At 35.4% G+C, this 25682-nt stretch overlaps 4 protein-coding genes across 12 annotated transcripts; 2 read left to right on the forward strand and 2 right to left on the reverse strand.

Moving 5' to 3' along the window:
- The first annotated feature begins 5817 nt into the window (after window positions 1–5817).
- On the forward strand, window positions 5818–19023 carry LOC141644130 (uncharacterized). Of its 9 annotated transcripts, XM_074453589.1 has the most exons (12): window positions 5818–5986; window positions 7626–7727; window positions 8408–8549; window positions 8653–8772; window positions 8891–8973; window positions 13419–13499; window positions 14031–14184; window positions 14812–14906; window positions 15470–15552; window positions 17654–17723; window positions 18089–18181; window positions 18580–19023. In XM_074453589.1, the coding sequence occupies exons 7-12, from the start codon at window positions 14122–14124 to the stop codon at window positions 18644–18646; spliced, it is 471 nt and encodes a 156-aa protein (XP_074309690.1). In that variant the 5' UTR covers window positions 5818–5986; window positions 7626–7727; window positions 8408–8549; window positions 8653–8772; window positions 8891–8973; window positions 13419–13499; window positions 14031–14121; the 3' UTR covers window positions 18647–19023. The 9 variants fall into 9 exon arrangements, 5 of the variants coding, with proteins under 5 accessions (XP_074309690.1, XP_074309689.1, XP_074309692.1 ...); XM_074453588.1 differs by lacking the exon at window positions 8408–8549 and having other exon boundaries at window positions 5824–5986; XR_012543897.1 differs by lacking the exon at window positions 8408–8549 and having other exon boundaries at window positions 5826–5986; window positions 14812–15354; window positions 17646–17723.
- On the reverse strand, window positions 9550–10426 carry LOC141632244 (histone H3.3-like). The gene has a single exon (XM_074444807.1). It carries the CDS (start codon window positions 10235–10237, stop codon window positions 9830–9832), a length of 408 nt encoding a protein of 135 aa, XP_074300908.1. The 5' UTR covers window positions 10238–10426; the 3' UTR covers window positions 9550–9829.
- LOC141644131 (histone H3.3-like) lies at window positions 16031–17639 on the reverse strand. The gene has a single exon (XM_074453593.1). It carries the CDS (start codon window positions 16792–16794, stop codon window positions 16387–16389), a length of 408 nt encoding a protein of 135 aa, XP_074309694.1. The 5' UTR covers window positions 16795–17639; the 3' UTR covers window positions 16031–16386.
- Window positions 19024–20150: 1127 nt separating the features above from the next.
- On the forward strand, window positions 20151–24699 carry LOC141644132 (uncharacterized). The gene is made up of 5 exons (XM_074453594.1): window positions 20151–21753; window positions 22295–22479; window positions 22569–22739; window positions 23166–23618; window positions 24037–24699. The coding sequence occupies exons 1-5, from the start codon at window positions 20259–20261 to the stop codon at window positions 24463–24465; spliced, it is 2733 nt and encodes a 910-aa protein (XP_074309695.1). The 5' UTR covers window positions 20151–20258; the 3' UTR covers window positions 24466–24699.
- The last annotated feature ends 983 nt before the right edge of the window (window positions 24700–25682 follow it).

Below are 25682 nucleotides of genomic sequence, written 5' to 3' on the forward strand. Positions count from 1 at the left end.
AAAAACAGTCCATAATCGTCGCAAGAACAGTCCCAAAATCACATTTCTTGCCATTCAACTCCATGAGCAGAAAAAGGTAAATGCCTCTGACATTACAGGCCTTTGTTGTTTACCTCAGTAAGATACACAATTTAATTAGATAAGGAATTGGCTAAGGCTAATGGCACTTAATTGTGTATGATTCTATCAAATATCAACCCTGCCAAAATCAGAACATTTTGTGATACCTACAAACCACCTAAGTCAACACTACCGTTGATAAACTCTCCTAAACATCCTAACATGCTCCTTATTTCCATATGCATAGTTGAATGTCTATATTGAATAATCACCTATCTAAGGCAAAGGTTTTAACTCTCCTCTAGAGAATGGTCGAGGAAGAGAAACGACAACAAAAAGAAGCAGCTGACTATCGACTCGGGCTAACTAAAGACGACAATCCAAGAACAAGACCACCGAATATCGTCCAGGCAAAACTCGGATTTTCCGTCCCAAAACAGAGAAGAAAAGCAGTACCAGTCACGGTACAAAACAAAGTTCCGGCCGCCATTTTTGTCCAAAATCAAGACGGGAATTGAAGACAAAGGTAAGACGGAAACAAGCACGCTTAGAGTACAAATAACCAATACATATTTCATCCAAGAAACTCAAAAAAAAGGAACAAAAACAAGCCAGGCCGCTGCACATAACAGGACATTTGCAGGGAACCCAATGACGCCCTCCTCCATAACCGAATACAGTAGAAAACGAGTCAAAAACTATCCAAATAGTCAAGTAAAATAACCAGTAGCACCACAAATTCAACCACATACAAGAGGAAGACCAAAAAGGACTAAACTTTACTAAACAAGAGCATGTAAAACGATTACAAGACGGAATTTCGACATTTGTCGAGTAACCTATCACCGTTACCTTAATTTTCTTCAATCTTCGAGAGAATGGTCTATTATGAACGAGTTTCCTTCTGGGTCCTCAAAGTCTTCACCTAGAAACCGTAATAATCAGCCGAGATTAGCTTAAAACGCAACATTCATGAGACGGGTCGAGACGAAAACTCCACAAGACTAGGTCTTTCTTACCTCAAAAGATGAAGGAAGAGATAAGGAGAAGAATGGTGCAAGAATTATTGAGTTTGGTCGAAAATTGAGCGAGAAATCTAGGATTTTAGGACCGCCATTAATGGGTTTTTGAGCTTGTTCTGGTTTGCGTTTTTGAGCTGCGGAATTGTTGTTTGCAGGTGTCGTTTTGTTGAAGTCACAGGGTTTTCGAAAATAAAGGGAAGGGGTTGGCGGGGTATAATTGGGTGAGGAGAGTGAGAGAGTAAATTTATCATTATTATATTAATTGGGTGCCAAAATTGAGGGGCGTGTTGTCGACACGCGATAGGTCGAGAGTAGATAAGTTTAGTCTCACATGTGAGCATGTGACGGTTCTTTGCTAGACGGAGGTTCATCTTAAACCTACTATAATTTCAGACGGAATTTTATTATTAAAATCGCTATTATTATTATTATTATTATTATTACTATCCGACTAAAACACGTATTTTTATATAAATTAAGCTTTAAATATTACTTTTATAAAAATCTTGTTTAAAAATAAATCCAATTAAATTAAATAATTCAAAAATATAAAATAAAGTAATTAAATGGTTAAATAAATTTTAAATGTCAAAATGAGAAATTCGCGGGTGTTACAAGCGGTCTCTCATGAGACCTACTGCCAACACTAAGAACTTAACCTCTTGATGCCTCACATATATATATAATCATTTTCTTAGAAACCCTCATAAAACCTACCTCACTTTCGCCGCTTACAATTCCAGCTTTCATCTATTTCTCTTCTTCCTCTCCAAATTATGCATTTCTTTCCATCTCTTTCATGTAACATTTGTTTGTTTGTTTTGTTTTACCACATTAAAAAAGCACCTATTTATCAAGTAAGTTTAAGCATTTTTACTTGGTAAAGATACTTGTTAAATTTATTTCTGTAATTTAATTAAGTTTTCTTTTATTTTTGATTTTTTTTATGTTCCTTTTTTATTAATTTCTGTATTTTTATGGATTTTGTCAAGATTTTTTTTTTTATTTATAAAATTTGCACGAATTTAATAATTAACATTTACTATCCGTTTCTTTAATTTTATTTAATAATTGTGATTTTTTTCCCATGATTGTAAACTTGGAAGTAGATCTGTAATTTTTGGTTTGATTTTCATGTTAAATTAATTTTCTTTTAAAACGTAAAAAAAAAACTAATTTTTCGAATATTTATGAATTTCTGTCCCATAATATGAAGATTTTTTAATTTATGTAAAAAGACTCGAATTTATATATCCTTGTATTTAATAGCCCATTTCTTTAAGTTCATCACTTAAATTACAATCATTTAAGTGAAATTGTATTTACTATTTAGAATTTATGTCCCATAATTATAAATTTAATAGTTTTTGTAAATTAATAATTATAAACTATTTTTCTGGATTTTTAATTTATGTAAATTTATAATTATAAATTTAATAGTTTTTTTTTCCGGTAATTGTAAATTTGGATATATAATTTGACCCGGTTCTTTACCCGCTTCATTGATTCAATACTCGAAATTAAAAAATGCAGAAGTAAATTTAAATTTGGAATATATATTTATATAATATGTGAAAATGTATATTATTATTATTATTATTTTTTGCGATACAAATTGTATATTTATTATAGATGCCAATATTATATGTTAATTAAATTGAAGATTTGAAGCTGATGCACTTGGAATTGAACAAAAATTGATGTCTAATTAATTCATATATGGAACGTGGGCCTAAAAATAAGGAATCAAAAAGTTGTCTTTGACATATTGACTTTCAACCACAGGCTGACACATCAGCTCTGTGGTTGTTCTTTTAATGAATATGATGATGATGATGATGATGATGATGATGATGATGATGATGATGATTACCGACTACTACGCTTTCCTTTTGTCACTCGGTTACTCGGTTATCTTTAATCTCAACTAGTATAACACCCGTGAAAATTCACGGAATTGTTTATAAACTTTTAGGAATTAATTTTGTTTGCTAAATATGAGAAATACTGTAAATGTTACACTTTGTATCCGTGTATCTAATCACTACAAATATAGAGTTTTTTTTTTCCAAAAAAGTGTTGTTCCAAAAATAGTTTTATAAGGGAATTTTAGAAAACTTAATTTTCAAATGAAGTAGTTTCTAATTTAATCTTTTACTAATGTGTTTTCCAGATCAGACTAACCATACTAAAATAAAAACAATATTATTATCAAAATCAGACCAATAAGTAGATTATACATCATTTGATGTACTACTACTAGTTATGTAGTTTCTGAACTTTATAATAAAGTAGGTTATAAAAATAAGGGTAAAAGAATAATGGAACTTATAAATTTACAAACAAAGTGTAACAACAACAACAACAACGGAGCCTTAATCCCAAAATGATTAGGGCCGATTGACATGAATCATCCTTTAGAATCGTCCATGGGTGGTCGTACACTCAAAAGACGAAAATATAGAAAATGAAAAGTTGATTATTTACAATAAAAAATAATCAATGCTCCTTATGTTCTAATTATTTATTTACCTTTGACTAAGATATCGATAAACAAATGACTGAAACAAATGTAATAAATTACTGTATATATTTTCATTCTTATTCCTATATAAACTAATTGAACTTGCCAGAATTAGAAGTTACTCCTTTTGTTTCATTTTATTAGTTGTTTTAAAAAGTATCATAAATTTCTTTTTACATATCTTTTACATTTCCCAAAAACATTTACTAAGGAAAAATGATGTTTTTAAGTTATTTGATTGGTTTAAAAGTTATTTATACTATTTCCAAAGATTATTTATTTCACTTAATTGTTAATGGAACTTTTTTTTTCAATAATTCCTCAATTTTTGTGAAATCTTCTAAAACAACGAATAAAAAATAATAAAGGGGATAACAAACTACATTTGTAAGTTCAGTTCCTTCTTTAACACTTCTTTACGGTTATGTACCAATATTCATTTTTGGATATGAGTGGAATAGCGCTTTTTAGAGTATCAAATAATTTATGCATGAATAAATATTATATTCATTTTTGGATTGGAAAAGTTGTGTCCTTGGGAAAAATGTCCTCTAAACACTTAAAAGACAGTTTACCAAATAGGGTTTGATCTTATTAAGTTGAATTCATTTTATATTTTTATTTCTATTTCAACATAAAAAAGAGGACCATAATGTAAGTCAAGTTTTCGAATCATTTGTCGCTTACCGTTTTAGAAACGTAACTCACGGAACTTACATTAAAACACAACTCCAAAATCGAAGAATATTACTCGGTACTAATTAACACAAACATCGACATCTTCTCCATAAATCACTCAAACAACATCACCACCAACTGTTGTCAAAAAAAAAACATCACCACCCGTACATTGCCTCGTACGCCAACTCACTAATTCATGCACTTACTGTATGCCATCGACGAAGAAAGACTAACAATTATAGAATGAGTGAATTACCAAATAAAGATATTTAGTTACGTAATTGTACTATGCTTATTTTTGCAACATTCTACGATTCATTTGTTTGTGTGCTGCTTTTTCATAAACTTAGCTTGTTTATAAAACATCAATGAAATAGAGTATTCTTAATCATTTAGCTTGATAATATACCGAAGGGCACCCTAAACAATTTGTATAATTGCAAGACCAATAGCAACGGAAGCAACCACCCACGTTATTTATAATTTTCAAGGGAGTAGTATCAAGGTGTATGTTGTCGTTTAATATACTGCTAGTTCCTTCTCCACATTGACTGATAAGCCTCCTCTACTTCCGCAAAATAGAACTCTTTCACCACCAACTGGTTGCACATGTTCTTACAAACATTGATGACGTATTTTCCACCACTGAGCTCGTTGATGATGATTCTTTCATTCTCGAGCAATTCGACATCTTGTCCCCACTTCGTTCACCTCCTATCTTCAAAGAAGACAGTAACAAATTAAAAATTTGAAAATATGTGGAATAATAATTATAAAACGTAGAAAGCTCTTTTTCACCAATTAAAAAAGTTAACTCCATATATTCACGCAACTTGACCCAACTTATTTTGAATCTCTTCCACAGTTCCACTAGATCTATTCCACCAAGCTCTCTTAAAATCATCATAAAACGATTCACAAATAGCAAACAGATAAACCAAATTAATAACACCCCTCCTAAAATATTGTACTACTTTCCCGTGAATAGTGAATACTTGTCACTAATTAAAAAATTAGAAAATATGTTGGAATATTAATTATAAAACGTAAAGATTTTAGACATTAATTAACTCCATAATCTATATATTTTCTCAACTCAACTCAACTTCTTTTTAATCTTCCCCACTAGACCTATTCGCAAGTCCTCTTGAATTCAGCTAACAGAACGACTCATAAACAAACAAACAACAACATTACCCCAATGGCTCCCGCAAATTACGGGGTAAGGGGAGTCAGATATACGCAACTGTACCCTTATGTTAGCAACACAAAAAGACTATTTCCGCAAAACAACTCACAAATAACAAAAATATAAACCAAATTAACACCTCTTATAAAATAAAGTGTACTACTCTTAACTAATTCACTTAATTTTAAATTCGATAACCCATGATTAAATGTTGATGCAAACTTTAATCTCTCGGCATTATATCCAAGAACCGTTTACCTCTCTCGAGTAGCCCAGGCCGAAAAAATTACTCACTTTTATCAATGATGGACAACCCGTTTACGAACCCGAAAAAATAAAACAAACGTAGCTTAATCAACCGACTAGACCATTTACCCATCAATAAACCATCAAAGGGTCCTTCGAGGGTTCAACAGGGTTCAATCCCAGTTCTCAAATTTCTTTAGCAACTTCAATGGAGTCAGCAAAAGCATCTAAAATCCTCAACCTTGTTCATCTAATCACTCCAAGGTATTGCAGTTACTTACCCTAATTAAATTTTTTCAATAATTTTGCTGGGTTTTGTTCTATTTTGCTTAATTTTTGTGCCCATCATATTTGTCTCATTAATTTTCATAGCTTTATTCTTAATTGTGATGGTTTCATGAGTTTATGTACTGTTAGTTTTAATGATTTGATGAGCAATTTTGTGGGCATCTTATTTTCTCCATTAATTTTCATGGTTGTATCTTGTATTATTCGGAAACAGCTTATTTGTGTTGCTAGCATAATGGTAAGGCTGCATAGATCCGACCCCTCTTAGCCTGCAATTTGCGGGAGCGATTGAGGCGCTAGGGGAATGTTGTTGTATCTTTGTATGCCTAGTTGTGATGGTTTCATGTGCTTATCTACTGTCACTTTAATGGGTTGATGAACAATTTGAAGGAGTTGTTGATGAAAGTTTGAAATATTGGGTTTCAATGTTGGGTGGGTTGATCAAAATAAGCCTAGAATCGACAATTATTTGCGATGGTATATCCATTTTAATATAAACTTATATATGGCCTTGAATTTGCTTACTAGTTAGCCCAATAATTGATTTTTAACATGATATTATATTTGGCTTTGAATTGGCCTACTTTTTGGACTATTTCGGTGTTTGATTTGCTTAGTTGTTAGTCAAATTGGGCTTTGCATTTGCTTTAGTGTGAGTCTAATTGAATGGGATTGCGCATTGTGGGTTGTTATTTGTACCGAGTTGTAGTTATCTTGACCAATGGAAGCTTAATCCCGGAAGAAATGGAATTAGCAAAACTGATCTCGGGAATCATTAGATTTAATTTAATTGAAGTAGGGGTGAGCTCTAAATTTGGAATTTAAGCTAGTGTTGGACTGAACAATGCGAGTCTTGCAGCTGTGCAATCAGTGTAATCAGAAGGGAATAGGGATATGAGGGCTCGAAGGAAAATGCATACGAAGTTCCAGCATTGATGTGAGTTAGACAGTATAATGATGTTTAGCATTTATTAATTAGGGGCGTCCAAATTGGCTACTGGCCTGCTCGTATGTTTTGTGGAAGTTAATTGGGGATTGGGGAAGATAGGAATTTAGGATCAATATTTGTTGTTACGTGGAATCGGTACTAACTTTTAGCTACTTTAGAGAGATGAATTGGATGTGATTGAGGATCTGAGAACACGAGGCTTCTGTAAAAATGTGTTATACTTGACTGAAAGATTGTGGTACAATGGAGTATTGGTCAAAGGAATGTCTTGAATTGTTTTCTAGACAACAGTAGGGCTAGTCTTGAGTACTTTGAGAAGAGAACAAACAAAAGAAAGGATAGGAGTAGAAAATGTCAAAATGAAATATAAGTATGACCATTGCTACAATGTCAAGGCCTTCATGTGTTTATTGGAAAGTGTCGGACTTGTATTTGATTAAGGAGGACTTGAGGTTTGTCAAGTGTCACTGACAACAACAAGAAGATTGTTACAGAATGATTTGAGATGATAGACGGCTTTGTCCAAATGACATAGTTTATTCATAATGTACTATGGGTTTCGATGATGGGCGTGTGTAATATAGCTGCTGGGATGCACTGTTATAGTCATGTTTTCATAATCACTCATTTCATTGTTTATGACATTTACGAATGCCTTATCCTCAGAATCTGGAAACCGCCAAGGAGATTGAAGGAATAATAAGACAAAATGGAGCTGTTGTGGACTTGTGGCAACCATTGCCATACTGGATGGAATCCCACCCATAGGTACTCAAATTCCTTCCCTTTGAACTATTGCAATACGAGTGTCGAGTACGACTGGTCACTCTGGACATTACGATTTCTTTTGTTTTATTTTGTAGAACTTTGTTTGATGTCATATTAAATTCTGAAATCACGAGCATCTGTGATCACATTCAACATAAATTGATGGCAATACCTTCGCAAGAAAATAACTAGATGACTATACTTATTTAGGTCCGCATTAGTAAAATATCCATTTACTGATGCTCGGACTCTTCAGTTGCCCTTGAGGATCCGGCGGACCCGACTCGGTCACGGATCCGGACATGGATTTCGTATCCGACCCTAAAGTGTGAAATCGGACCCTTCTTTTTTTGGTTGAGAGGGAGCCAGTGAATAATAAAAGAAATAATAGTTTTGTTGATGACTTGAAGATGAAGGAGAAAGCAGAGGTTAAAGGATGAAGAAGATAGCTGTTGTGGGTCAATGAAGTTGAAGGAGTTTAAGTGTAAGGTTTAGCCGTTTAGACTTTAGACTCAAGGAGTAAATGATTTTGCATAGAAAATTGAAGCAGGTCTTATCTAAGGGTTTTATTTTATTTTTTATTTTTATAGGTTAAAAAAACTAGATTCATAATATGCATAGATATTTTTATAGTTCATAAATAAATATTAAAATATTTATATATATTTTTATTATTTCAGAAAAATGCCGTGTCCAAAATAACTCACGGATCCTCGTACCCGAGTCCTTGATTTTAAGATTTCAAGGATCGGACACTCGGATCCGTGTCCGAGTCGGATCCTTGGGTCCGAGTCTGAGCATCACATAAATCCAACTTCATTAGTAAGTTTTCAAATTGAAAGCCTATGAATCAGTAGACTCTCAGTGATGCGGATCTAATGGGACCTTTATTTGTTAGATGTTGACTACCTTTGTACTTTTGTAGGACATTGAATCTCTGCATTCTTACCCGTAAATTTTCACCACTGGTCATTGAGCTTTGCATGCTTAACGGGCTCATAGAAAAGAGTGAAGGGATAAAGAAAGCAAAATCATTAACAATCATGTATGTTCCTCGTAAATCATGAATTGATGAAATTGTGACTTTATATTAGATTAAACCTGGACAATACTTCCAAGTCCATTGCTTGTTCTCCTAATGACCTACCCACTTCAATGGCTAGGTCTTCACATTGAGGAGTTGGAGGGGCTTGCAAAGTTTGGAGCCCTAATCCGAAAAACTGCTCGTCGCTACATAGCCGCTGTTGTAAGTGATTATAATTATTTGGCTTTACCATCATACCTTCACCTCATTATGAGTGAAATTTAGAATGTGTTCTGTCTATATTTTGTTTCAAAGTGTGTGCTTTTGTAAATAATGATCACTGTAAATCCCTCCACCTCCCCAAAGAAAGTTGTATAATGGTGTTTATGGCCGCTTTTTTTTTTTTTTTTTTTTTTTTTTTTCTCATAGTAGGTTTTCTTAAATTCAAAAATTAAATATGTAAAGATTTAGCTACGAGAAAATAGTTTCAAACTCCGGTTAACTGGTGTCTACGATTAAAGTGATGTTGACTTCATCTTTTCTGTATTACTGTTCTTCTATTTTGGGAGTAGGGTTTGGGATCATGGAATCTATTTGCAAACTCATCTGTTTTCCTCCTTGCAACTATTTTCTATGTATGAAGAGTGCTAGCTTTATGCCTTTTGGGTTGTTACCTCTCCTGATTTTTGATGATACGATACCTTTAAGAATACTGAATCAACCATTCGTTCTCTATTATGATTTGTTCCTACGAGGCTATCCTGAAAACTTATGATTAAACTTGCTTAAGAAAGTACATAAACAAACTGAAAGTTACGGTGTGATTTAAAATCATCTGTGATGATGTTTGATGAGGATATATACCTTTTATGCTATAGGTACTTCAAATACTAATTTCATTCATTGCTCAAATATATAAAACGAATTAATAAACGCTTACAAGCTATAATAGTTTAGAAGCATAAACCTGTTTGATGTCTGTCTTTCAGACTCAACAGTTAACCTAATATGCCTTCAACGGCTTATTTATATAGATTAGATAATATATCATATAACAAACTGAACCTAGACTTCATGCTTAAGCACGTTCACACCTGATCCTCCTTGCCAGCTGGATATCCTTTGGCATAATTGTGACGCGCTTAGCATGAATGGCACAAAGGTTGGTGTCTTCGAACAAACCAACAAGGAAAGCCTCAGCAGCTTCTTGAAGGGCTAAGACGGCATGGGTCTGAAAGCGAAGATCAGACTTGAAGTTCTGAGCAACTTCACGAACAAGCCTTTGGAAGGGGAGTTTCCTGATCAACAGCTCAGTACTCTTTTGATACTTTCGAATTTCACGGAGTGCGACGGTACCGGGTCTGTATCGATGGGGCTTCTTCACTCCACCTGTGCCGGGGACAGACTTACGTGTTGCCTTGTAGGCCAGCTTCTTAGGGGCCTTCATCATGGTGGATTTGCGGGCGGTTTGTTTGGTGCGAGCCATGGTAGAATTTCTTTGAATGAATGAAGGAAGGAAGTAAGGATTGAATGAATGAATGAATGGAGGGGGATAGGAGGCTATTTATAGTGAAACCTAGCTTGAAGAATTATGAATCTGTCTTCAAAAACCCTAGTTGTAGTCAAAATCTTGTTTCCTGAGTAATAGAGATTTGGAAATCTTCTTGATTGTTCCTAGTAATTTTAAAATAATTTAAAATTTGATCATGTGAGAGTAATTAGCAAAATATCTTTTTTTTTTTTTTTTTTTTTTTTTTTTTTTTTTTTTTGTGTGTTTCAGTAAAAAATATGGATGTTTTGGGTCTCTTAATTCTGAACCTTCCAATTTCTCCTTTTGGGTCGATTTCTTGAAACTTTTCAGTTGTCTTGACTGTAAAACCAGTTTACTTAGAAAGTGAAGTCACCCCATATATGTTCGTAGAAAGAACGGTATGGGCCTTTAAGCTAGTAAATTTTGGCCATTTAATGGTTTCTTATGATCCTTTTTATTCAGTGAACCATTTTATATCAACAGTGACCATTTTCAGCTTTTAGTGACCAAGTTACATCAGGTGTAAATTGGTTTCATGTTGATGTAGTGTAAGACCATCTCTTAAGAGACTTACCACTATTTTCATGGTAAACGTCCACATACTCACACCCCCTCGTTGCTCTCCTTCCCCTCACTGAAGTGACCAGACTGACCACACTACCCACACACCTAACTCTGTCTTTCTTCACCATAGCCAACACCACCACTAAAAGCCTACAACTAACCTCCACTACCTAACATAACCATACAACACCATTGGAATCCCCACCTGCCTTCACTGCTTGGCCTCACCAGACTCAATACTAGCCAGAGTGTTAAATCTCAGTTTTGGATCACGGTCCATGTCTAGGTGTTTGGCATTAGGGATATCGCTGCCATGTATTGTCTTAAAATGTGGTCGTGGTAAATTGGTAATCCTCAGAACCAAAACAAAATGGTCACGTTTTGATGTCAGGGCCTTGATTTAATACCATGCAATACCAACACTTTGACACTTATCACATTACTAGCCTGCACTACTCAATCCCACCACCATCCTCCACCAGTCGACCCACCCGATCTTAGATGACTACTTAACCCCATCAATCGAGCTTCCTCGCATAAATTTGTGAGGGGCGTTTAGAGAGGTTAAAAGAGGAAGGGGGTTGAGGAGGTCGAGTAGTTCAGGATCATGGTGAGGTTATGGCAGGAAAGAAGATATGATGAGATAAGGGAAGGAAGAAGGGAAGATTGGAAAGCAAAGAAGAGGGTGGGGGTTGAGGAGGTTGTCCGTGAGTTTGACCTGATCTAGCTAGACTGGGAAAGCAAAGAAGGGGTCAATGCTGATCAGGTAGTGGAATAGAGATGGGGAGGAGGAAGTGGTTAAGGAAGGGTAAGAGAGAAGTGGAAGGATAATATTGTGATCTACTTTAATTCCTAAAAGTCTCCCATCCTTTTTTATTGCAATCTTTCAAAGCATTAGAGAAAGCATTACTTCTTTTTTCTGAGGTAACAGAGAAAGCATTTCTATCACTACTATAATTTTTTTTTTGGAAGGATGTGGGTATTTGCAGCATTACCTTCAGCGCGCACAAAGGAACTCAAAGGGTATACGTAATTACATGATAGTCTGCACATAAAGATATACTCCCTTTCTATTTTTGGTAACTTTTACTCTTATTTTATTCATCCCTCTCTCCTATCACCAAACCCCACACAACTCTTTTACTCCTATTTTATTACTTTCCTTAATGTTTTGGCGCCACAACTCCTTATTTAACTTCTAATAATCCATCCCTCTCTCCTATCACCAACCCCACCAATGTCCTTTATTCATTTTTAATAGTATTCCTTAAGTATCGTGCCAAAGACAAAGAGGAAGTTTATAACGACTAGGAGGGAGTATAAGTTAGCCACCCGGTAACCAATGAGCCTGACCGTGAAAATAGACTAGTAATATTACTACTTCCATTTTACAAAATATATTCGTGTGGGTTTGCTGGAAAAGAGGAAATAGTTTATCTGCTTGTCTTGAATTGTTAGGCCACCTCCACACAAGATCAAGCGTTAGATTGTGGACAGCTTTGCTAAATCATATCCATTCGGGTAATTTGTAGGGACACATTTGGTTTTATGTCCAACTTAGGTGTGATCTTGATAATATTTTGAGTTGTCCATGAAATTCCCAAAGCTGAGCTTGGTGGATATCGTCAGATCCAACAAATATGTATTAGATTTCTATTCAGTAAGGACATTCATGATTCATGTTTTAAAAGATATGCTACACATGTAGAGCCATAGAGGACAAGTCCTATTTGTTTTAGAATCTACGGATGTTTATTGTACCCCCTGTTTTATTTGCGATTCTTATTTTGTAAAATATTTTGTAAACTAGGAACTGGGTAATGCGATCAATGCAATATTCATTATGGGTTATTCGGAAACAGTTTCTATGTGTTTTCTACACCGAGTTCAACCGTAAAGAAAACTGAGGCGGCAAACATCTGACCCTCTGTTGGTTTTTAATTGATTTGTCTTATTTAGGCTGTATTCTTTCAAACTTTCTCGTCTTTATCATATTCGTTTGACACTTTCCTTCTTTGTACCATGTGATGAAAGTCATGTATATTATTTTCCCACTGTATAGTTCATGAAAGATTATCCTTCTTCGCCTTCATAAGCTATTCACTGACTTTTTAGTTTGTGTGGTTCATTTAAGAGTTTTTTTTTTTTAAAATTAGACTAGAATGGAGTAGAGATGGCAATTGGGGTCACTGAGTCATAGGTTAGAATCAATGTGGTTTAGGCCGTATCGGAAATTTGGGTTTACTGTGTTAATGTCACATTTCATAAGAAGTCTTCTTCGAGTCGGATCAATTCGAGTTCAATAGGAGTCATTATTAGGGCATGTTATTCGACTTCATTCCATCTCGTCTTTTGAAGTTCAGAGTGATAATTGCATGTTTTGGTGATATTAGGCCTATTTATTTTGTATTTGAAGTCTAACTATCAAGTACCTTTTATGTCAAGCTGATCTTATTTAGATCTTTTTTAAGCTAATACATTATTGGGGTATCAACCGGGTTTAGTCATTACCAAAGGTGGTTTAATACTTGGTTTACTTGTATAACTCACCAATTGTTTTACATATCTTCAGGACTGTGGCATTAATATAGGAGGTTCAAGAAGGGAGGTTCAAGAAGCTAGACGTATCAAAATGCTGCAGCAACCTAGCAAGGTATTTATGCGTTGTTTCGCTGGCTTTTTGTCTGATTCTTAGTGTCCTTAGACCTTAGGCTTGTAAGGAAATACTTATACCACATATATTATTGACTTTTATTGAAGAGCCTACACTAGACAATCTCTGAAACTTGATTTGGACCAGTGAAACCTGTCTTTAAAGAAGATATTAGTAATTAGTGATTAGATTGTCCCTTGAATGGAATTTCTGTGGAATAAAATAAAAGTAAAATATTAATGCAACTGCGAGATCTACAAATTATGGACGTGGAATTTGAATTTCGAGCATTAAGAGTTCAGTTCATGGAGAAATCCATGCATTCAATCAGAAATGCTGCAAACTAGTTATCTCCAAACTAATAGTTTGCTTGGATTGATGATGGAGGTTTCATTCTATATTCTGGATAATAATAGCTTTCTGTGCAGAAATTATGCCGACATAAATAACGAGTTGCTATGTTAGCGGCAATTTTTTTTTTATAGCTTTCTTTGTACTTTTATGTTTAAGTTGGTTGGTGCTTGTGAATAGGGACCTCAATTGCTCGCAAATTGGTGACAACATCTTACAGAGGCTAAGAAACAAGCAAAACTGAAGTATCCTTATTGGCTTATCTTTGAGTATGATTGAGCTTGAAAAACGTGCATCTTGGTACTTTAGGATGAGTTCAGAGCAGACAACGAAGGTAAGATCTGGAGTTCATTACTGTTGTATTAATTAATTTCTCTTCTCAGCATCATGTTCTCGTTGTCTATTTGTGAAGATACATTTTTGAAGCATAAACAATTTATAATGCTGCAATCATTTGAAAGTGTGGGAAGTACTATTTGCAAAGTTTATTTACCTTCCTCCAAATCATGGTCTATAGTCAAATTATAGCGGAACCAGGACCTGAAAATTTGTTTCAACCTGCTGTTACAGATGATATTGTGTTGAAATAGCTAGATTTGTATTCTCTCTGCCCCAATCGTTTGTTTACCTTTTATATTCTTTTGTGAGGAGTACTTTAATCAAAGGTAAACAAATTTTAATCAAAAGTATTTTAGTTAAAGCTATACCTTCAAGTTTTCCATACACACTCCGGGAAGAAAGCAATGTGCTTAGTTGTGAGAGCAATGTGGTTAGGTGTCTTAGTCATCATAACTCTATGCTTCACATCCTTCTAATAAGGGACCTTAAACCATCCCGAAAGAGCACCAATGGGCCTTCATCTCCTAGACATCCTAAATTGAAAATTGAGATCTATTCCAGTCATTTTTTCATAATCATTCATTCCATTGTTTTATGACATTTACTAATGCCTTCTCCTCAGAATTTGGAAACCGCCAAGGAGATTGAAGGAATAATAAGACAAAAATGGAGCTGTTCCGGCAACCATTGCCATACTGGATGGAGTCCCATACATAGGTGCTCAAATTCGTTCCCTTTGACCTATTGTAATATGAGTACGACTGGTCACTTTGGAGTTTGGACATTATGATTTCTTCAGTTTTATTTTGAAGCACTTTCTTTGATATCATACTAACTTCTGAAATCACAAGAATCTGTGATCACGTTCAACATAAATTGTTGGCAATACCTTCTCAAAAAATAACTTGATGACAATATTCATTTAGGTCTGTATTAGTAAAAAATCCAACTTTGTTAGTAATATTTTTTGAAATTGAAAGCATTTTAATCAGTAGACTGCAGATCTAGTGGAACCTTTGTTTGCTAGATGTTGACTACATTTGTAGGGCATTGGATTTCTGCATTCTTACCCCTGAATTGTCACCACTGGTGATCGAGTTTTGCATGCTTAATGGTCTCATATAAAGAGTGAAGAGATAAAGAAAGCAAGATCATTAACAATCATGTATGTTCCTCGTAAATGATGAAATTGTGACTTCATATCATATTCAATTAAACCTGGACAATACTTCCAAGTCCATTGCTTGTTCTCCTAATGACCTACTCACTTTAATGGCTAGGTCTTCACATCGAGGAGTTGGAGTGGCTTGCAAAGTTTGGAGCCCAAATCCGAAAAACTGCTCAATGCGACATAGTTGCTGTAGTAAGTGATCATAATTATTTGGCTTTTACCATCATTGCTTACCTTCACCTCATCTTTATGACTGAAATTTAGAATGTGTTCTGTCTATATTTTGTTTCAAATTGCATGCTTTTGTAAATAAAGATCACTGTAAAGCCCTCCACCTCCCCAAAGAAAGTTGTATAATGGTGTCTAATGGCCACTTCTCTCTCATAGTAGTTTTTCTTAACTTCAAAAATTAAATATGTAAAGATTTAGCTATGAGAAAATAGTTTCAAACTCCGGTGGTGAACTGGTGTCTACCCTTAACGTGATGTTGAATTCATCTTTTCTGTATTACTGTTCCTCTATTTTGGGAATAGGGTTTTGGGATCATGGAGTCTATTTGCAAATTCATCTGTTTTCTTCCTTGCAACTATTTTCTATGTATGAAGAGTGCTAGCTGTATGCCTTTTGGGTTGTTACCTGTCCTGATTTTGGATGATATGATACCTTTAAGAATACTGTGTTCTCTATTATGATTTGTTCCTACGAGGCTATCCTGAAAACTTATGATTAAACTTATTTAAAAAAGTACATAAACAAACTCAAAAGTTGCGATGTGATTTAAAATCATCTGTGATGATGTTTGATGATGCAACCTTTTGTACTATATGTACTCTAAATACCAATTTCATTCATTGCTTAAATATATGAAACGAATTAATAAACGCTTACAAGCTATAATAGTTTAGAAGCATAAACCTGTTTGATGTCTGTCTTTCAGACTCAACAGTTACCCTAATATGCCTTCAACGGCTTATTTATATAGATTAGATAATATATCATATAACAAACTGAACCTAGACTTCATGCTTAAGCACGTTCACACCTGATCCTCCTTGCCAGCTGGATATCCTTTGGCATAATTGTGACGCGCTTAGCATGAATGGCACAAAGGTTGGTGTCTTCGAACAAACCAACAAGGAAAGCCTCAGCAGCTTCTTGAAGGGCTAAGACGGCATGGGTCTGAAAGCGAAGATCAGACTTGAAGTTTTGAGCAACTTCACGAACAAGCCTTTGGAAGGGGAGTTTCCTGATCAACAGCTCAGTACTCTTTTGATACTTTCGAATTTCACGGAGTGCGACGGTACCGGGTCTGTATCGATGGGGCTTCTTCACTCCACCTGTGCCGGGGACAGACTTACGTGTTACCTTGTAGGCCAGCTTCTTAGAGGCCTTCATCATGGTTGATTTGCGGGCGGTTTGTTTGGTGCGAGCCATGGTAGAATTTCTTTGAATGAATGAATGAAGGAAGTAAGGATTGAATGAATGAATGAATGGAGGGGGGTAGGAGGCTATTTATAGTGAAACCTAGCTTGAAGAATTATGAATCTGTCTTCAAAAACCCTAGTTGTAGTCAAAATCTTGTTTCCTGAGTAATAGAGATGTGGAATCTTCTTGATTGTTCCTAGTTATTTTAAAATAATTTAAATTTTGATCATGTGAGTAATTAGTAAAATATCTAGGTTTTTTTTTTTTTAATGTTTCAGTAAGAAATTAGGGATGTTATGGGCCTCTTAATTCTGAACCTTCCAATTTCTGCTTTTGGGTCGATTTCTTGAAACTTTTCAGCTTCCTTTACTGTAAAACCAGTTTACTTAGAAAGTGAAGTCAGCCCATATATGTTCGTAGGAAGAACGGTATGGGCCTCTAAGCTAGTAAACTTTGGCCATTTAGTTGTTTCTTATGATCCTTTTTATTTAGGTAACCCTTTTGTATCGTGAGATAATGAAGTGTCCATGCATTTTAAGATGCATTTCTCGTCATGAATCACCCAGGGTCAACCTTTGTGGGTAGTGGATCAAGGGATGTGTACAACAGTACAACTGACCCCATCTCACCCTACCACAGGTGTTGTCCATCGAGGCACTGGGTTAATGTTGACGTTGACGTTGACGTGTCTACTTGATTTAAGCTTATATATGTGTGAATTAACTGGAGGAGCTTCATTGGCTTCTAGTATCCTTTCTTTGACACCTTAAAAAGTTGCAATCTTCTCATTTCTTCTTCCTGCCTTTTCTTGTCCAATTTTTATTTTCATGTTTATAATCTCAAGGGTCCCTATTTCTTAGTGTAAAAGGAGTTGCAATCACAATATCCATGTCTTCAGAAGTCTTGAAGAATATTGAATTACTTTACCAGTTTATCAGGTAGGATGACTGACTGATATTTGCATTTGAGTGTACTTAAGTGTCAGTGCACTAAACTTGTATGATGTGAATCAATTTCAACTACTCTTCAGACTCAGTTGATCTTTTCTTTCTAAAAATCCGATCAATTTGTAAAATGCTTTTACTACTGCCTTTAATAATGTACTCCGTAGTACTTTTCAAAAAAAAAAAAAAAAGGATGCAACTTTTCTTCTGTCGATTCGTGTTCTATTGTGCAGCTTTTTTATTCGAGTCTCTAATCTGCGTGTTATTCTTCTTGTACTTCCCTTCACCTATTTATAGACATTGCTCTTGTGAAAAATAATGCCATTATTGGCTCTAAGGTCGCCTTTTGTCTTGCTCAGTTGGGAGGATATGGTGGTGGCAACAAATCTTGATATTATCTACACTCGAGGAGCCATGTTGTCATGGCAACAAGCATACATACGTCTATCAAGGTAAATATCGTTATCTCTAGCTATTATTTGAACTTTTCTAAACTGGTATGTTGAATTGTTGGATGTGAGCTGGTGTTTGCCGAATGATGATTCTATAACACGATTCATGTCAGCGAACTCCATGAGCCGTTTTCATGGCCATCTGACTCTAAAATTTAAAGGTTATGAATCCCAAGGATGTTTTAACAATTTGAACTAAACGTGAACCCACTAACTTTGAGGCTATGACAGCATGAGTTAGTGTTAGATTGTTGGTAAATTCGGAGTAGTTAATCAATTATTCACTGAAATATATACGGACTTAAATGATTGAGGGGTCGGGTCCCCTCTCGACATATTAAGCTCCTCTACCAAGGTGGTGAACGTGGTCTTATGAAAAAAAACTCGGCATTTTTCAGGAAAAAGCTTTGGCAACTCCCGATCCCCAAGAAGTGGAAAATTTTGGCCAACTCCATTGCAAGCTGAAGCAAGTGCTGTTAAAAGAAACGCTTGATTGGGCTATCAAGCAAGGTCATCTTCATATTGACCTTTATTCCGATTATCTGAATCTGATATTGCAGGTGGCTGGAGAAGATAAGATTTCTACCAATATTAAAGGAATCGTCCATGATATTAATAGTTTAGCGAAACAAACAATGAAATAGCTCAGTCTGTAGCTCCGAGACCACTGTTGTAAGCTACTTAGGTAGTAGTGCGATACTGCGATGTACTGTCTTGCCGGTTTTGCATTCATGTTTCTATGGCAGTGTTTTACAGACTTACAATTGCACAGTCAATGAAGTCATTGGCCATGGACTAGATTTTTTCCTTTTTGTTTGTCTTAAATCGCAAAGTTTTTCTTTTATATATTGAAATTTGAATTTTCAGTTTATGTTATTGGAATTTGGGAATAAACAAATTCGATGGCATTTTCTTTTTGTAATCTAGAATGAAAAATGCAAGTTAATCGGGAATGTTATTCTGCTTATATATACGGAGTAATATTGTTTCAAGGAGTATTGTCTGTTGATAGATTGATCACTCTCTTTCTAGGAGCTGAATACGAGTTAATTTTGAAGACTTCTTACAAGTTTATCTTAACAAATAGAGTGTGTATTATTAATGAAAAATATTAAATTAATTTTATCCTTGGATTTATTATTACAAACTTGACAATCCCAACAAAATATAATTTTCAATAATATCTTAGAATTCCCCAATTATTTGGCAAAATATTTCAATTAAAATTTAAATCTAAAATATAAAATCTATGATTCATCGATCCTACATACGGAGTATAACTATATACACAAAACACTCCAACCCTCCAAACGAATTACTTACCAATATTCAGATAACTATTTATTACACGAAAAGAAACAATTGTACCTTCAAATTCGGCAAACAATATTATACAAGTTCATTATCATTACAAGTTAACTAGACGACAAATGTCAAATAGCATATTTGGTAAAATTACGAAGGTTGTATTCATAACCTGAGTTCAAATTCCGCCAGCGACAAATTCGCCATTACAGCTCCCACTTAAAGTTTTAAATTTTTGACACTGTGCATACATTCTTTACTATACTTAACCACCGTCAACTGTCTTGATTACCTAATAACTCCTTTACTTCATTTTTTTACTACAATTTTGACAAGTTTGGCTGAGATTGTGGCTCATTTGGACGAAATTATGACCAATTTGGTTGGCATTTTGACTTATTTGTCGAAATTTTATTTAATTTAGCAAACATTTTGTCGAATTTGCTCATAAATTTCAATTTGGTAGTTCGACAAAAATTAAAAAAATATTAGGTAACCTTTTGTAATAAAATTTAAAAATTTAGGTTATACTTATTGAAATAAAATATTAGGTAATTTTTTTTTTTTAAAAACTCAATTTTTAAACAAGATATGGAAATATGAATCTTACTATGAGACGGAAAAGGATATATATATATCCATCATAAATAAGAATTTTGTAAATTTTATTACGCCTCTCATCATCATTAATCAATTCCCCCGAAAAAAAAAAAAACCCCCGCTACACTCGAAAATTAAACACATAACCCTTGAGAAGCTTCTCCTTTCAACAATGGCGATAATGGCGATGGATCTCTACCCTTCAGCAGACGACCTCTTATATGAGGAAGAAATCCTCCGCAATCCCTTCAGCTTACGGCTATGGTGGCGTTATTTAGTCGCACGCACAGACGCGCCTTTCAAGAAGCGCGCAATCATTTACGAGAGAGCACTCAAAGCCTTACCCGGAAGCTATAAACTATGGTATGCATATCTTCGAGAACGATTAGAATTAGTTCGTAATTTGCCAATTAATCATTCTCAGTATGAAACCCTAAATAATACATTTGAAAGAGCGCTTGTTACAATGCATAAAATGCCGAGGATTTGGGTTATGTATTTGCAAATCTTAGTTAATCAGAAGTGGATTAGTAGAACTAGGAGGTGTTTTGATAGGGCGCTTTGTTCGTTGCCGGTTACACAGCATGAAAGAATTTGGGATATTTACTTGGGGTTTGTGAGTCAAAAGGGGATTCCGATTGAGACGTCATTGAGGGTGTATAGGAGGTATTTGACCTATGACCCGAATCATATTGAGGATTTTATTGAGTTTTTGGTTAGTTCGGAGAGGTGGCAGGAGGCGGCTGAGAGGTTGGCAGGGGTGTTGAATGATAACGGGTTTTTCTCGATTAAGGGAAAATCGAAGCATAGGCTGTGGTTGGAGTTGTGTGATTTGTTGACTAAACATGCAACTGAAGTGGAGGGGTTGAATGTTGATGCCATTATTAGGGGTGGAATTAGGAAGTTTACGGATGAGGTTGGTCGATTGTGGACATCTCTTGCGGATTATTATATTAGGAGGAGGTTACCGGAGAAGGCTAGGGACGTGTTTGAGGAAGGGATGATGACTGTTGTAACAGTTAGAGATTTTAGCGTGATTTTTGATGCGTATTCACAATTTGAGGAGAGTATGTTGGCGTTGAAAATGGAGAATATGGATTTAGAAGAAAGTGAGGAGGAGAAGGAGGGCGAAGACGACGAGAGTGAGGAGGATGTGAGGTTGGACTTTGATCTTTCAATCTCAAAGTTCGAGAAGAAGATTTTCAAGGGCTTTTGGTTGCACGATGACAATGACGTTGATATGAGATTGGCTAGGTTGGAGTATTTAATGGACAGAAGGCCGGAGCTTGCCAATAGTGTTTTACTCCGACAGAATCCTCACAACGTGGAGCAGTGGCATAGGCGAGTAAAGCTCTTTGAGGGAAATCCTACCCGACAAATTCTGACTTACACGGAGGCTGTGAGGACCGTGGACCCAATGAAGGCCGTGGGAAAGCCTCATACTTTATGGGTAGCGTTTGCTAAACTTTATGAGCATCATAATGATCTTGCTAATGCGAGAGTCATATTTGACAAAGCTGTGCAAGTAAACTATAAGGCCGTTGATCATTTGGCCAGTGTATGGTGTGAGTGGGCTGAGATGGAGCTAAAGCACAAGAACTTTAAAGGATCCCTTGACCTTATGCGTCGTGCGACCGCTGAGCCATCTGTTGAAGTTAAGAGGCGAGGTATGTCTTGCCCTAGTTTTTATTTTGTTGTTGTAGCAATGTATACATTTGATCAGACCGCCTGTGTTTCTATTCATATTTCATGCTAATTGTGTATTTCAGTCATTTTAGCAACTTAGCATGATCCTATCACTCCCATTCTTCAAAACCTGGCATGACTAAAAAAGCTTAAATGAGTTAGCTTCTGCTTCTTTAACTAACCTGTAAAACTTCACAGCAATGTTAATGTAAACGTGATGTTTTCATCATAATCACCTATGAAAATAGCATCAAATTAAATATAAAGGTGAAGTTACACATAATTTTGCGAATAAATAACTTTGTTTCACTTGCTTAAAGTGATTTCTTCTTTGGATTAGATTTTGGTCATACCACACTCTAGTACCAAAGAAATATCTTTTGGGGCGTTTCCTGTTATTCAGACTATCTTTTAGAACAAGCTATTTACTCTACATCGTTATGGGGGTTAAGGGCCTTAAGGCTGCCGTGCTATTCACAAATCACTGACACCACTAACTTTTGCAATTTCTCTTTTACGCAGTTGCCGCTGATGGTCAGGAACTCGTGCAGATGAAGGTGCATAAGTCATTGAAGTTATGGACATTTTATGTAGATTTGGAGGAAAGCCTTGGCAATTTGGATTCCACACGTGCTGTGTATGAGAGGATATTGGACTTGAGGATTGCCACTCCTCAAATTATTATAAACTATGCAATGCTTCTGGAGGTACCTTTTATGTTACAAACTTTAAACCTGTGCTGTGTTATATGCTATTGTTTGACAAACTCATAATTTTTTTTTCTTTGTTTCTACAGGAGCACAAATATTTTGAAGATGCTTTTAGGGTGTATGAAAGAGGTGTGAAGATTTTTAAATACCCACATGTAAAAGATATATGGGTTACCTATCTGTCAAAGTTTGTGAAGAGATATAAAAGCTCTAAGTTAGAACGAGCTAGAGAGCTCTTTGACAATGCTGTTGAAACGGTATGTCCCAATTCCACTCTTATCAATATTGATTCATTGTTGATTTAACATTTCTGTCTGAACTTGCATCTCTCCAATAGTTTTATGTGTTCACCTTAAATTTGTTGATTATCCTTTCGTCTATGGTCAAGCATCATGGTTTAATTGTCCCGTTACAGAAAGATAGTGTGGCTTTAACTTTATGCCTTTAAGGTCGGTGATATTAGTTATGACTGACTCACACTGAAATGAACAGTACATTAATTCTTACCATATTATTGCTTGGAAAAGGCTTATATCTGCTGTTCTACAACAATTTTTTTGACTTATGAGTTATTATGCAACATCTACATGAACATGACTATAAATGCTGGGTTTGTATCTTTTGAAATATGAACATACGGTATTTACTGAAGTTTAAGCATCTATCATTCTTGTGTTTATTAGGCTCCTGCAGAGTGTGTGAAGCAATTGTTCCTGCAATATGCTAAGTTGGAGGAGAACTATGGCTTAGCTAAGCGGGCAATGAATGTCTATGATAGGGCTACAAAAGCTGTTCCAGCTAATGAGAAGCTAAGCATGTACGAAATCTACATAGCCCGTGCAGCGGAAATATTTGGAGTGCCACAAACCAGGGAAATATATGAGCAAGCTATTTCATCTGGTCTCCCAGACAAGGATGTGAAGGCGATGTGCATGAAGTATGCTGAGCTTGAGAAGAGTCTTGGAGAGATTGATCGCTCTCGGGCTATATACACTTATGCCTCGCAGTTCGCAGATCCTAGGACGGATCCTGATTTTTGGAACAAGTGGAATGAATTTGAGGTTCAGCATGGAAACGAGGATACGTTCAGAGAAATGCTCCGTATTAGGAGAACTGTTGCTGCATCCTTCAGTCAGGTACTATATTGGTTCTTTCAACTTCCGCTGTAAATTTTAAGAACTGTCTCATCCCATATGAGTCCAAGAATGATATAGTGCATCCTGAACCTTTACCTTGCTCAGAATACTTTTCATTTGGCAAATTGTAAATTGTACACCCTTGACCCGACCCTTACCTATAACTCGAGTGTAATTTGGGAAGATGTTTCTTTTTATTCATGTTTCTTTTTCTCCATCTTGAGTCTTTATGTATGTAAGTCCTACAAAATCCCAATTTCAAAACATTTGTGCCAGTTTCCATAATTTAGAAGTAAAAATTTAGATTGTCAAACAAAAACAAAATCAATGCACCCCTTTTCTTTCTCATTGTTTTTAATAGTTCAGTTTCTATATCTGCAATTTTCTTTGCTGGTGCTGACTCTAATTCACCATGCAGACACATTTCATCCTTCCTGACCACCTGAAGGCAAATACTGAAAAGGCCAACAAGGCTGAAGATGGAGAAGTCGGAGTAGATGAAATGGCTGCTTTGGAAAAACAGCTTGCTCCTCCTCCAGTTGAAGATGTCTCGGTTAAAGATAAGTCTAGGACAGTTGGCTTTGTGAGTGCTGGACTCGAGTCTCAAAGTGATGTCGGGAGGAAAAATATAAACCAGGAGGAAATTGAGTTACCTGACGAGAGTGACGGTGAAGACGAAGATGATGAACAGGTCGAGATTTCTCAAAAAGATGTACCGGATGCTGTTTTTGGTGGCTTAGGCAAGAAACGGGAGGAGCCCGGAATTGGTGAAGATGGAGAGGAGACCAATGGGGTTCAATCTCGTCTTGGAGCTTTGGAAAGAATGAAGCGGAGAAAGAATTCTTAATGAGTTGATGATGTTTGTTCTTAATCAACTTGAAATACAAAGTTTTACCCGATAATTTGTGCCCTTGTTTGTCGGCTTTTGTAGTTTGAGGTGTATTAGAAGTGATTCCTACTAGTTATGAATGTACGTCAATTTGGTAGTTTTTCTCGGTTGTTTTGAACACGAATTTTATGACCGATGTTTTTATGCAAATTAGACAATTGTATAGAGGAAAAAGCCGACATACCTTTCCTATATTAGAGCCTTTTCTAATTATATGCTCTACGCGACTACGCCCTCCTCATCCACGTTGTCACCGTCTGATGCCTTCCCCCCACCTAGTTGTTGGGTTAAGCCTTGTGCTCGATAATGTATCCTGGTTTTTGTGTTTGGTGGTGTTGAGATTTAATGGTATTCTATCACGGTGTTTCGGTTGAAGGTGGTTGTAGATCAATGGCTCTAGCCTCTAGTGGGTTGAATACGGTACTGCCTTTGCATAAGCATTGGCTTTACGAGTTTACGTGTACGAGGAAATTGACTATTCTTGATTACAAGTTTGGTTTAAAAAATGAAATCTAAGGCCATTCATAATTTATATTCAAAAGAATTCGCAGTAAAAACTTCGAGTTTAAAATAATTTCGATAAATTTTTTTATGAATATTTTATCGAAATTATTATTTTTCACCCGAGAAACCAAATCATGTAAAAAATTATGGCTGATGATGTAAAATTATGTACACCAAAATCCAAACCCTAATTGTAATTTTTTTTTAAAATAAAAATAAAATAAAAATACACTCATTCAATCAATTACAAAACACGTATTAATAAAATTGTTGATGAACGGGAAGTTACTTGTGATGATATGTGCGAATTAAGATCAATAATTGTCGAACTATTGATGAATTGTTTAGGGTGTGTCGGTGTGAGAGGGAGAATTTTTTTTAATTTAATTTTAAGATAAAAAATAGTTATAGAATAATAAAGAATAAAATGTGTGTAACATAGTAATAAATGTAAGGAATATAACAACTACTACGTAATTATTCCATCCATCTATACATGAGTATACATCCAATTCAACAACCATAAATCAGCCAAAACAAGTATCCTTCACAGTTCACACAATCTACTTTTCCATTTTCTCACATTCTCTGCACACTCAGTCAACCAACACTTTCCACATTCAGTACACAGCTCAATAACAACTCATACTGCATCACAAATTCAGAATGCA

The sequence above is a fragment of the Silene latifolia genome, chromosome 2, assembly GCF_048544455.1.
Source record: "Silene latifolia isolate original U9 population chromosome 2, ASM4854445v1, whole genome shotgun sequence".
In the NCBI taxonomy this organism is placed as follows: Eukaryota; Viridiplantae; Streptophyta; class Magnoliopsida; order Caryophyllales; family Caryophyllaceae; genus Silene; species Silene latifolia.

Coding starts and splice junctions, on each gene's coding strand:
- LOC141644132 (XM_074453594.1), top strand. CDS start 20,259: ATGGCGATAATGGCGATGGATCTCTACCCTTCAGCAGACGACCTCTTA. Junction 21,754..22,294: donor TGTTGAAGTTAAGAGGCGAG/GTATGTCTTGCC, acceptor TCTTTTACGCAG/TTGCCGCTGATGGTCAGGAA. Junction 23,619..24,036: donor TTGCTGCATCCTTCAGTCAG/GTACTATATTGG, acceptor TTCACCATGCAG/ACACATTTCATCCTTCCTGA.
- LOC141644131 (XM_074453593.1), bottom strand. CDS start 16,794: ATGGCTCGCACCAAACAAACCGCCCGCAAATCAACCATGATGAAGGCC.
- LOC141644130 (XM_074453589.1), top strand. CDS start 14,122: ATGATTGAGCTTGAAAAACGTGCATCTTGGTACTTTAGGATGAGTTCA. Junction 14,185..14,811: donor GTTCAGAGCAGACAACGAAG/GTAAGATCTGGA, acceptor CCTTCTCCTCAG/AATTTGGAAACCGCCAAGGA. Junction 17,724..18,088: donor TTACTTTACCAGTTTATCAG/GTAGGATGACTG, acceptor TGTCTTGCTCAG/TTGGGAGGATATGGTGGTGG.
- LOC141632244 (XM_074444807.1), bottom strand. CDS start 10,237: ATGGCTCGCACCAAACAAACCGCCCGCAAATCCACCATGATGAAGGCC.